Source organism: Cynocephalus volans, chromosome 2, assembly GCF_027409185.1.
Source record: "Cynocephalus volans isolate mCynVol1 chromosome 2, mCynVol1.pri, whole genome shotgun sequence".
NCBI lineage: Eukaryota > Metazoa > Chordata > Mammalia > Dermoptera > Cynocephalidae > Cynocephalus > Cynocephalus volans.
The window spans coordinates 193,954,180-193,967,308 of record NC_084461.1 but is presented as its reverse complement, the minus strand read 5'-3'; the positions used below and the strand labels follow the sequence as shown (position 1 = coordinate 193,967,308).

Genomic DNA, 13,129 nt, shown 5'->3' with positions numbered 1-13,129 from the left:
GAGCAGAATTAGGAAAGAGGCAAGGTGTGCATTTGGTAGCCTCAGCTAGTCCCAATCTTGAGATCTGCTTTAACCCTCCCATCCCCTCCTATCTCTGAGGCAGCAGCTGGAACAGCCACCGTTACCCATTCCTGGGGGAGCTCTCTGCCGCATCATGCCCTGCTGCTTGCGGGTCAGAATACCCAAGCTCTGCTCCTGAACTTGCCCTCCTTGATAAAACAATTAAAATGCACAGTTCCCAAGGGAACTTGGAAATGGGGATCTCGGCATGCCACCAAGAGTACCTTGACTGAGGCCCTTTCGGTGTGCAGGATTTGAATCCACCCCACCCTGACCTGATGGAACTCTGGGCAGTTGCACAGCGACAGCCCACCCCAGCTGTATTGTTTCCCCTGCCCCTTCAGAGGAAGGGATCCAGACAAGGAATTCCAAGGCAGAAACTTGGCATGGGGCCTGTGAGCATAATGCATTAGAGGGAAGGGGAGGCCATGACAGAGAGGCTTGTGGGCAGTGGGTGACCCAGATCACCTTGGTTATTCTGATAGATGGAGAAGGACCAATTCACCACGGCGTGTGCTCCTCCTGGCTCAACCGGATACAGGCTGATGACGTGGTCCCCTGTTTCGTGAGAGGGTGAGTAGCAAACGAAGAGATGAGCAGCTGTCCCAACTCTGCATGTTGATGCCACGAGGTGGGGTGGGTGGACCAGTCCCACGGTGGTTGCGTCAGATGGGATTAAGAGCAACATCCCGCATCACTCCAAGTTGTTAAGGAAACAGGATCATGGGACAACAACATAGCAAGCTAAGCACATCCTCTAATCAGTCAAGTCAATGCAATAAATATTTACCAAGTGCGTGTCCTGTGCTGGATGATGGGGCTACAGTGGTGAACTAGGAAAATATATGGAATTTACAGACTAGATAGCAGAAACTCTATCCAAATTCTGTTGGTCACCCCCAGTCTGTGCCCCGTTTCTTAGAGATGGGGAAGATCCAACCACCCCCATCGACTGGAGCTTTTCCTCCCAAACTCTGTTTTAAAGGATATGACTGAGTTTAGACACATTGGGGGCCCCTGCTATATGTCAACCAATAACTTCTCTACCTGAACAGTGGCCTTGGCCAACCATTTTTCTCAACCGTTGAGGTTGAAATGGCCACAGTATGGTCCACATACCACTGACATCAGAATCCCTGGGGTGTTTCAAAAATACAGAGTCCTGAGCCCAGACTTACTGCACGGCCCAGGAATCTGCACTTTTAACATCCCCAGGTGATTCGTTTATGTCCTGAAGTCTGTGACTCCCTGATTTAAGATCCCATAGATAGTGGTTCTCAACCCAGGATGATTTTTTATCCCCACCCCAGGGACATTTGAAAACTCAGGGGTGCTCCTGGTATCTAATGGGTAGAAGCCAGGGATACTGTTCAACATCCTACAGTGAGCAGGACAGCCCCACAACAAAGAGGCATCCAGCCCCAAGTGTCAGTAGTGCCAATGTAAAGAAACTCTGAGTTAGGTCAATCCCACTGCCTTTTGTGGGTCAGCTCGGCAAAGAGGAGAACTGGGGAATGGAGCAATAGCTGGGGGACCTCCTATGTTTGGAATTCCCCTAATTTGCAGGACTCCCACTCTGAAAAGAGGCCCCAGCTAAAGAGCTGTTCAGTGCCACTGTATGTCTACCCAAGACGACTGCCTGGTCTACCTAAGACTCAGCTGTTTTAGATCAGATTTGTGCTCTGTAAGCCATCTGATCCACCCTTCCTTGTTCAGTGCGCCCAGCTTCCACCTGCCCCGAAATCCCCAAGTCCCCTGCATCCTGATTGGCCCAGGCACTGGCATCGCTCCTTTCCGAAGCTTCTGGCAGCAGCGGCAATTCGACATCCAACACAAAGGTGGGTTGCAGTCCAGCAGCCCCTTGGTTTCTACCCCATGGACCCGGGGAGGCCCAGCTGCATCTCAGCAGCCCCACAGAGTGATGGAGTCACCTCTGCACTGAGTCACTGCCTGGGAGGGGTGAGAGGTGGTACCAACCTGACCCGTGGGTGAGGTTCATGGTGTAATTCAAATGGCCTGTCCAGGGCTGGCCCCGTGGCTCACTCGGGAGAGTGTGGCGCTGGTAGCGCCAAGGCCACAGGTTCGGATCCTATGTAGGGATGGCCGGTGCGCTCACTGCTGAGCATAGTGCTGACAACACCAAACAAATATTCTGTACAGATGTCCTAGGGGCCTGAAATCCCATCCCAAATTCCAAAGGACATTTCTTTGCTGTTAAGATGCGCCCCCTCCTAAAAATCCAATAGCCCTAGTAGGAGCAGGCACTAGTCTATTAAACAGATGTGTTTATATGATTGTCCCAAAGACGGTATTCAAGAGCTGGACTTGCTAGTTGAGAGACACAACAGATCAGCTTTGGGTGAAGCAGATAGAAAGAAACGGGCATGCATTAAGCAAAGATTTGTCGAGCACCTAATAAATGCCAAACACCATTGTAAGCCCTGGGGACATAGCAATGAACAAGGCAGAAAAACAACTAAAATAAAAATAAAAACCTGCCCCCTGGAGCTGTCATTCTAGCAGAACAGCTAACACTTATAAAGTGCTCCCTAGACACCAGGCCCAGTTTTAACGTTTTACATATATTTCTCACAATAAGCCTATGAGGTAGATGCTGCTATTATTTCCATGTAGCACATGGGGAAACTGAGGCATGGAAAGTTAAGTTGTTCGTCACAAAGAGATGGGGTTTGAATCCAGGCAGTCTAGCTCCAGAGTCTGGGCTCTTAGCATTACCGATAGTGAGCGCTGCTAAGGAGTTGGGGGGCAGAAGAAGGAAGACGCAGGGAGGGGAGGTCTGCCGAAGTCTGAACACACTTGACATACCTCCCTCAATGTGTGTGTTTGTGTGCGTGTGTGTGTGTGCATGAGCACATCCACCTGCCTGCCCCAGTGTTCATGAGCCTCTATTAGCATGGCACACACTAAAGTCCCAACCCCCCACCTCTGGTACCTCAAACCCCCCAGATCGGGCATCAAAGCCATTGGTGACATGAGATCTTCCTGATTCCCAGGAATGAGTCCTTGCCCCATGGTCCTGGTCTTTGGGTGCCGGCAATCCAAGATAGATCACATCTACAGGGAGGAAACCCTACAGGCCAAGAACAAGGGGGTCTTCAGAGAACTGTACACGGCCTACTCCCGGGAGCCAGACAAACCAAAGGTAAGCCCCAGCCCAGCACACACGCACATGCGTACACACACTTGTGTGTACACACTTGCACATCCCACTCTTAGAAACCCCTTACCCTTCCCCTTTCTGGATTTCCTCTCTGAAGTTGCTCTATACTTCAGCAATCAAGGAGAGGGAAAATATCTATTTAAAATATTTAACAGCACATATTATATGATTCCACTTATGTGAAATGTCCAGAACAGGTAAATCTGTAGAGACAGAAAGCAGAGTTGTGGTTTCCAGGGATTGGGGAGTAGGGGGTGGGGAGTGACCACTAATGGGAATGGGGTTTCCATTTGGGGTGATGAAAAAGTTCGGAAACCAGAAAGTGGTGATGGTTGCACAGCATTATGAATGTATTTAATGCCATGGAATTGTGCACTTTAAAATGGCTAAAATGGTAAATCTTATGTGTATTTTACCACAATAAAAAATGCTTAAAAATAGGAATTAAAAAATATATAATTAACAGCCCATAAGAGAAAGTACCGTTCAGAATGGACATGGGCTGCAGGACTGGAGCACGCTCCTATTGGATCTTGGGGAGGTCTTGGGGATCCCAGGGAAGGGGTCAGAACAGCTGAAGGTGGGCAGAGGGCACTCAGAGAGTCTGGGCAGTGTCTGTTTGACAACTGGTATAGGGGTATGTCATTAGTAATAGCCAGCACAGCCATACCAAGACACACAGCTGAATGTCAGCTTCACTGGGTGGAGATTCCTGGACAAGTTAAAGCCATCCTGAACCAACAGGACAAATTCCCTAGAGGCTGGAAAAGACACCTCTGTGCCCACCTCATATCCTCTTACCCACCTTTTACACCAGCGATTGCTGCAGCAGCTGGCTTGACAGAGGTAACCTTGCCCCCACCTCTTGCCATCTGTCCTGAGGCTTCCCTGGCACTGTGACACAGGCTGCCTGCAGCAACCAGCCCCATACCTAGAGGTGTACAGATGTTAACACCCCATGCATAACCATTGGCCACTGGGAGAGAGGAGCAGGTAGATAAGGCCCTCTCTTACACCCCTCCAGAGGATGATTCTGGAGAATCATCTACTGGCTCCCTAAAGAGTCCTCCACAGAGTTGAGCTCCAGTTTCCCAAAGTGGAGAACAGCTCTTTCACACACCCTCAGATTGGCTGTCCCGCTTCCCTGTTTCACTCTTCCTAGTCCTTCACTCTTGTTCCCTGGGATGATTTCACAGAATAGTCTACCTGCCTGCAAGCCCCTGAGTCAGGCTCTGCCTCCTGGGGAGATGTGAGCTAGGACAGGAGTGTCCCACAGGCTGGCCCCTTCCCACTTGTCCTCCTGCTCCCTGCAGAAGTACGTGCAGGACATCCTACAGGAGCAGCTGGCTGAGCGCGTGTACCGAGCCCTGAAGGAGCAAGGGGGCCATATTTATGTCTGTGGGGATGTCACCATGGCTGCCGATGTCCTCAAAGCCATCCAGCGCATCATGGCCCAGCAGGGGAAACTCTCAGCAGAAGATGCTGGCGTGTTCATCAGCAGGCTAAGGGTGAGCAACAGAGTGGCTTCTCAGATCCCTCTCCCAGCACCCCTTATCTTCCTAACCCCACCTGTCTTGAGGATTAGGGGAGCCATGGTGATATCCCTGCTCCTGTTTTTCCACTTATGACTGAGGGTAGAGCACATAGGTAGTCCCAAACCATGGTTGAGAGAGAAGGTGGGGTGGCTGGGCGGGCAGGTGCAGGTAGTGAATATGGTTGTTACCAAATTGGGGACCCTTTGGCTCTCTATGCAATAGAAGTTGACAAGAGACTGAATGGGGGTTGCAGGCTAGTTTTACTAGGGCATATGCTTGAGCACAAGGGAGACAGGGCAGAAGGGAGGGTCCTTTGGCTCCAAAGGGAGCCACTCAGGGTCCTTTATAGGGCAAGGGGTGCAAACCAACATCCTCATTCCCTGCCTATAGAGGTGGTCCATTACGTCCTTCCAGGTTGCAGCCTGGGCGCATGCTCTGTTAGGGCTTCTGTCCTTGCGCCTGCTCAGTAGGTCCAAGATGGCAGAGTTGCTCACTACTGCCACCCAGGAGGGTCAGATAGTAGTCACCTTGAAGCTTCGTACATGTGAGGGAGTCGGGGCTAACTGCCTTGGGAAAGTTTGTGTTTAAAAATTTGCTAATCTTAGTTCATGAAAATAGCTTATCTGGGTGTACTGGATTCTTTAAAAATAGGGATGAGGGGCCAAGTTGAGGGGCTGAGTCCCGTCCCTATCCTGTCTCACTTGGGGCCTGTGGTGTATGAAAATAACAAGTGGGTAGGTAGACCTCTGGACGGCTAGATAGAAATCATCCTAACTGAATTTTTCCTGTCCCCAGAACCAAGCCACAGCCCTGCCCTGTGCAGCTGTGCAGGTTGGGCACTGCACAAAAAGGTCTGTCCAAGGCGGGCAAATGAGGTCTAAAAGCCACCCCATACTTGGCTCTCCAAGCCATACCCCTTGGTGTGGAGCTGTATCACCCTGAGGGAAGGGCTTTTTCCTACCTTGCCCAAAGGCTACGTAGAGGCTAGTGGCAGCTCAGCAAGCAAAGTCGTAACTGTGTGACCAACTGCCCCAAATAGAAAAAACCAAGTCCCAGGCCTCCATAAAGCTCCATCCTTCTCCCTGTTTTCCTATATGAGCAGTTATCAAACATTTTTGTGGAAGAAGCCCTTGCTCTAAATCTGATGCTAAACCACTGCAGGTGAAAAAAGAAAAAAAAGAACTTTCTGGGAGAAATTTCAGGGATCCGAGGAGAGCTGTGAAGACCCCCATATACTCAGTCTCTTTGGTATGACCTTTGGGAGACACTTTCATAGATTCCCCGGGACTTTGCAGAAAAGAGTTGAAAAACCACCCCAACTAAAAATGAACCCACTCTGCAAATGGTGACTTTCTTTAAAACCTTCAGGACTAAGGGATGCCATGACTTAACTCCGTGCATCATTGTGCCTTGCTCACCAAATGCATGTCCCCAACCATTGCGGCCCCCCTCAGCATTGAGATGCATTTTCTCCTTGTTTGATACTCAAAAATGCTGCCCTTAGAAAATATTCTTGGCCACCCACCCCTCAGTTCTGACAAAGGAGCTCCTACAGCTTCATAAATCCTTAGATACCACAAGTCAATTGTCACTTGTGCTGTTTCTTGGGGCCCCAAGGGAGGTTCTCCTCTTTGCTTGTTTGTTTCTGGGCAAAGTCAAGCCAAGATGCTCATCTTTAGATAAACTCACGTGTGTCCAAGGAGTCTCTGCTTTGGGCAGCTGTGGGGATGTTAAGCATGCCCCCTCTCTACTGGTCTCTACAGACTATGACATTTCACACTAAACCCAGCTTTGCCTAGAACTGAACTTGCAGGAACAGGTTGCAGGAAGGAAAGGGGAGAATGGGAAGGTTTCCACTTAATCTCATCACTTCTGACCTCAGAATCCACAAAGCAGTGGATTCTGGATGCTAACATAAGTGTTCTTTGCCAACGAGGCTGGAGAGGCCCCGTGTCCTGGAGGGCAGAGAGTCTGAATGAACAGAGTCTCAGAGACTACAGCTACCCTGGGGACACTGGGGACAGCCTTGTTTCTTTAGGAACCGTCTTCTTTAGGTATACTCCGTTCTGGGGTGTCTGCCCCTCCCCAAGCACAAGTCTGGCATTTGAGGGCTGTCTCCTGGCTGTTTCTGTCCCTAGGATGACAACCGGTACCATGAGGATATTTTCGGAGTCACCTTGCGAACATACGAAGTGACCAACCGCCTTAGATCTGAGTCTATCGCCTTCATTGAAGAGAGCAAAAAAGACACCGATGAGTAAGCTGGCTCTGTCCCAGTGGATAGGGATGTCTGGCTTTCCCACAGTGGGGTCCCAAGACCACCAGCAGCAGCACCACCACCATCTGGGGAACATGTGAGAAATGTATATTCCCAGGCAACCCCAGACCTGCTGAATCTGAAACTCAAGAGTCAGGGTGCAGCAGATTGCATATTAATGAGCCCTCCAGGGACTCTGGCCCCGAGTGTGGGAAGCCCTGCTTTAGATGTCGGCTTCCATCTGGGGCGCCCCCTAGTGGAATGATGGTTCCTGCCTCTGGGGGGTTGTATTTCTACCCACCGCACTTTACACCAGCTCCCACACCTCCCACATCGCTGGGGGCTTCTCATTGGTGCAAATTTCAATTGATAGGATTTTGACAATTCCACCAACCTTTAGAAATTGCTGGAAACAGACTGAGGCACCACAAAACTGGGATTGAGTCTATGTAAACCTTACCTTAACTCTGTGACACATCAACCTTGACTGTAATCTCACAGCCCGGTACCCACCCCCACCCCCCAAACCCCCATTCCCTGCCGCCGAGTGCCTGGAAACCATACCGTGTGCTTTTTACTTTAAATTAGGTAGGAATTCAACTGTTTCTTTTTCCGTAGTATAAGGCACACACTCATTTCTCAAACTCAGCATCTTCATTCTTGTCCCCTTAAGACTACACAGCATTCTTGAAAACATACTTTTGTGTCCAGTAGACTCACACCATTACCTTTTAAGATCACAACTCCCTTGGCTGTCAAAAGCCCCTTGAAATGTCCCTCTTCCTGGCTGGCTGCATTGGTGAGCAAGCATGCATTCATTCATTCATTCGTCTATTCATTCATTCAAGACAAACCCCATCTATGTGCCACGTCCTGTCCAAGACATAGGGCTACCGAAGAAATTCAAGAGGTGAGGCCCCTGAGCTCAGAGCACAAAGGGCTTTTCTCTGGGTCTCTTGAAGCAAACAGAGCTGCCTTGCTCCTGCGGCACTGTATTAGTCCATTTCTGTTGCTATAACAAAATACTTGAAACTGGATGATTTGTAAAGAAAACGAAATTTATTGCTTACAGTTTCTGAGGCTGGGAAGTCCAAGTCCATCTGGTGGTGATGACAGTGACCCAGGGGTCTCACATTGCAAGATGGTGGAAGCAGACAGAGCAAAAGACAGACACTCTTCTCTCCTCTTTTAAAGCCCTCAGAATCACACCCCTGACCACCATTTTTAATCCATTCCCTATGGCACGGTCCTACAATCTAATCACCTCTTCAAGGCTCTACCTTTCAATTACCATAATAGGATTTCGCACCCTCTTAACAGTCACAGTGGGGACCAAGTTTCTAGTACATAAATCTTGAGGGACACAATTCAAGCTTCAGTGAGTTTGGGGAGTACATAATTCAATCCACTGACTCCCTCCCTCCCCACTTTTCTCTGACAGGGTTTTCAGCTCCTAACTGGATCCTCCTGCCCAGGTGGATGGCGGGGTGGCTGCCCCAAATGCTCCAGCGGGGGCGGCTTCAGGTTTCGTAAGCGCGGACAGACACTGCTGAACCCTTCCTCCAGGACCCCACGTGGCCCCTGCTCCGCCTCTTGTCCTGTCTCTGTGTCATGGTTTTCCTCCTCTGGGTTCACACCCCTCAGTGATTTCCTTGGCCCTCCTGGGTCTTCTCCTTGAGTTTTCCTGCTGCAATGCAATGCCTTTATAACCTGCGGTGGCTCTCACAAAACTCTACCCCCTACCCCCTTGCTGACAAGGGCAAATCACGGGTGCATGAAACCACTGCAACATGCTGTCACTCCTGTTGAGGTCTGTTCTCTGGGCTCCCCTGGAAAGGCTGCAGGTGCTGGACAGAAGTTTTCTGAGCCAGTCCCTCAGCCACTGAAGTCCCTCCCTTATCCTTTTTTAGGATGAGGTTTCGGTCATGCGTGTGTGTGCCTGTGACAGGCCTGGGTCTCTATCTGTCCTCTTGCCTGTGCAAGTGTATTGATCTTAGAACTGAATCCACTGCCGTCATTGAAGACCCTCAGTGCCAAGAAATGTGCCCCCGGCTCGTATTAACTCCTCATGTGTCTATAATTAAGGGTCTGTGCTAGTGTCTGCAGAACACCTGAAAGCACGCTCATTGTCTTGGTTATAAAGGGTCATGGCATAGGGATTGGGGTGTGATGATTAATGGTACGTATCTCCCAATGAAAGAGGGAATCACAGAATTAGATGCACTTAAATGCTGACGCCAGTTAGGGGAGCCTTCACTGTGAAATGAACCCATCTAATGGATTGAGCACATCCCCTCCCCGACTTCACCCACTCCAGCCAGGATCACCTGATATGGCCATATCCACAGACCGGCCCCCAACCCCACCCCAGGCAATCCCATCCACAGGCCTGGAAGTATGTCTGAGAGCATTCGGGAAATAAGGATTTTTCCGTGTTGCCACCAGGTGACTTTGGACAAATCATGTGTCCTCAGTTTCCCCTAGTCATGATGTTATGAACCTAAAGAGTATGAATGAATGGAACTTTAAATTTTGGAATCTAAAAACAATATCAAAGAAGAAAATGTTTATTATTTTTGTATTCCTGCAAGTGGGACTTGCTGCTTCACCCCTGGGGATAAAATCACGGAAGCTGGTTAGAGCTGATTGGTGTGGAGAGGGACTCCTTAATGAGGTACCATGTGGCTTCTCTTATAGGAACCACATCTCAGGAGGGGAAGAAACTGGTCCTTGGGCTTTGGGCCTTCTAAAATTGATCTCCACATTTTTTAACTTGTTAAAATAATTTTGACAAATAAAACCCTCAACTCATCAAAAATGGGCAGTTAAGTCTTCAGTAGGAATTAGGGTCTGGCAGCTTCTCCCTGGGAGGCTGCCTCTCAGTAACTGGAGGGCAAGGGGTTCCTTTCTCCTCTTAAGTGCAAAAAATCGATGTCAGGTCAGAGAGAGGCAAGAAATTCTGGTGACCCCCAGCCTCAAGGGATCAGCCCTGGTCCCCCCAGCATGGAAACATTCAGCCAGTACTGTCCTTCTGTTTTGTTTTGTTTCACCACATAGAAAAATGGCATCTATTTTATATACTGTGCCTGGGCATTTCTTTCTTGATGCTCAGTTTGGGGACCCACCAAAGAGAAAGTACTCTGGCCCTCTTTGGAAGGGCTTTACAATGGGGCAACCCTAGAGGGCCATGTTTCTCCTTTCTCTGTCCTCCCTGGCAGCCCCCACTGGTGTCCCATCCCTGGCACATAGAGTTTGACTTTGTGCCAGTTATAATCCCATTGTTTCCTGCTCCATCTTCCATGGACGTAGAGACCAAACACTCGGCATCCCCTACCAATCCTCTGTAACCTGGAAGGAAGCCGATTGTAAACCCCTTTTTTTCTGCAAACGCAATTCTGGATCCCAGTAGCTTTTTACCCAGGGGCTTTCTTTCCAGCCCTTTGAGCCTTTGGAGACACCAAAGTCACTAACTCCCCAGGGACTGAACTGCTATGTGCAACCTCCATCAAAGAGGAGCTGACCAGTGCTTCCCTCGCCAAGTCAACCTTTAGGCGCAAATCCTTTTCCACCACTGAATAAATTCTTAGGAGTACTCACTACGTGCAGGCATCTCCTTTCTATATATCCCTGTCCTTCTAATAGCAGGCAGACAGATGGAGTCATTGTCCCATTTGGTCAGGGAATTCAAAAAAATTATATAACCAAATTCATCTTTCTCCCCAAGAAGAATTTTTTTTTTAAGTAAACACCTTTCAACCCCAACACTAGCTGCTTTATAACTCTTAGCCAGAAAACAGGAGACAAGTCTGATGTGTTTCTCCCATTTGCCAGAATTTCTGATCCCAAAAAGCCCCTCTGCAATGAGGAGCCTATGGAGAAGCAGAGTGGAGCTGCCCTGATTTAGTCTAGCTCTGATCCAGGGTGGGTAAATACTGCCCTCTTGTGGTGGTTTTTAGTTCAGGCCCCATCACCAACAGTAGGTACAAACTAAGGTTTAACAATGGGTGAGCAAAAATAGTGTTGGTGGGGCATTTGGGGGTTACCCCAATTGCGGCCCATTTACTTCCCTCTCGCCCTTGAATTGGCTTGCAGTAGCTCCACCCCATTTCCCGAAATCGAGTTTGGCCAGGAGAAATGAGACATCCCCTGAAACAGAAAAGCTGGGGCATCGTGCTCTCCTGTCATCACTATGAACCCAATTCCTGCTCCTGTGTCATGGAAGAGCTGAAATGGTTAAACTCCCTGGGAGAAGAGAAAGCTTCTCTTCACTTCTTTGGAGTGAGGCAGCCAGGTGTCTCTCTTTCGGGGGGAACGCTTCAGACCTACCAAAATGAAGTTTTTGAAGCAGACCTGAGTCCAAGTCCTAACTCTGCTCCTATTTATGCAGATGACCGTGGGCTGGTTACTTGACCTTTCTGAGACTACATATCCACCTGTATAACAAGGTGGATTAAATGACACAGTGCCCATAAAGTGCCCAGTTACAGTACCTCTCCCAAAAGGTATCAAATTTTAATTTTTTGCTTAATTTATATAATATCTTGCTGCTCCAGCATGTGGAAGGCACCGTGGAGTGTGCAGAGATAAGCAAAACACCGTTCCTTTCTTATGAAGGGTAGAATCTGGAGGGCAGAGACACCATTCTTGGAATTGACATAAATGTCTGGGGTTTGAGAAATAGGTGGGATCTCGCCGGTGGATTTGGGAAGACAAGAGTTTGCCGGCAAGTGGAAAGAGTGAGAGGAAGGGCATGAATGGGAAGCGTGGGGGGAGTTGGGGCTGGCTTTGGAAGGCAGAGGAGGGTGGGTGGTGAGAGGGAGCACCGGGATGGTGCAGGAGGATGGGCAGGGAGTAGACAGTGGGGAGAGGTGAGTGGCACGTCAGAGGAACTTCAGCTTTATTCAGCAGGCAACAAGGAGTCCTTAAGAGACTTTTTCAAAAGGGGAAATTAAGGTGATTGGAGTTATGCTTGGAAAAGAATGTTCTGGCTGCAGCAGAGAGAATGGATGGCTGGCCCATTGAGCCATTGGTGGGTTACTGGGATTCAAATGACAAAGAGGCAGATGTGACAAAGAGATGCCAGGAGCTGAACCAATAGGATCCCATGCCTATCTGTTGTGGAGGGTAAGGACAAGGGAGAAATTAAAGTCTCGCCTCTAGCTGAGAAAGGGGTCTTGCGAGGAAGAACAGGCTCAGGGGAAGAATGAGTTTATGGTGCCGACGTGATAGCAGCTTTCCCCAGAGTCTACAGGGTAAATCCTTCCAAGGCCCAGCCATGCCTAGATGCACAGAAGGAAAACTGACCCCAGCCTAAGAACACAGGATTTTCTGGCCAAACATGCTCTCAGCTGACACCTGCTTTGGGCTTGCAAAGAGGCCAAGTTTTGATCTCAGCCCAAAGCAAGTGAGAGGTGCTCTGACCTAGACCATGGGGCAAATGGTTCCCACCAGGATGGGCAAGCCAGACATCTGGGCCCCTTCACCCCTGCAGTATCAGCCCCCAGTATGGCCTTTTTAATCATGCCATGGTGAAAACCGTGGACTTCAGATTGAGTTTTAAGCCAGCCATTTTTACTTGTGTATTTCTATGTCCACTGCCCCAGATCTCCATCATGTCACTGTGCCCACCTTACCCTCAAAGCCTCCCATCTGAATCAGTAGTCCAAGACTACCAGCAGGTGACAAGAGCAAAGAAATACTAATTGGGCTTCCTCTATAACCGTCTATAGGCTGTCTTCCCTCAAGCCCTGTAAAGCCCCCTGTATCCAAATGTCCTGTTTGGTTCAAGAATTAAAGACCAGGAGCTGGGATGGAGGAAACAGGTCTGAGAGGCTGGGGGAGGGGCCCTGCCTCCCAGGACTCATCACAGATGGCCACGACGAACCTGTATTTGGCCTTTGGGGCTCAGCATCTCCTCTTCCTCTCACGCCTGCTCCTCCTCAATCCACTGCCAGTCCCCGCCTGGTGGCAAAAAGACCCCAGAAGAAAAGCTGCCGCTCCCCAAATATTGCTGTTTTTCAAACTTGAGGACCCAAGTACACTTTCACCCATGGAAAGCAGCATCTGTTCAGGGTCTCTTTTCTATTAACTCTTGTC

The 13,129-nt window shown here is 49.4% G+C and overlaps 1 protein-coding gene across 1 annotated transcript in view; it reads left to right on the top strand.

The window, feature by feature from the left end:
• The window catches only part of NOS1 (nitric oxide synthase 1), a 169,807-nt gene extending 158,048 nt beyond the window's left edge, over positions 1–11,759 (top strand). Inside the window, exons 25-30 of the mRNA XM_063085368.1 lie at positions 546–633; positions 1,777–1,898; positions 3,075–3,223; positions 4,555–4,749; positions 6,915–7,033; positions 8,475–11,759. Coding sequence (XP_062941438.1) covers positions 546–633; positions 1,777–1,898; positions 3,075–3,223; positions 4,555–4,749; positions 6,915–7,033; positions 8,475–8,490 — 689 coding nt within the window. The 3' untranslated portion in view covers positions 8,491–11,759. The remainder of the gene's footprint in view (positions 1–545; positions 634–1,776; positions 1,899–3,074; positions 3,224–4,554; positions 4,750–6,914; positions 7,034–8,474) is intronic.
• The last annotated feature ends 1,370 nt before the right edge of the window (positions 11,760–13,129 follow it).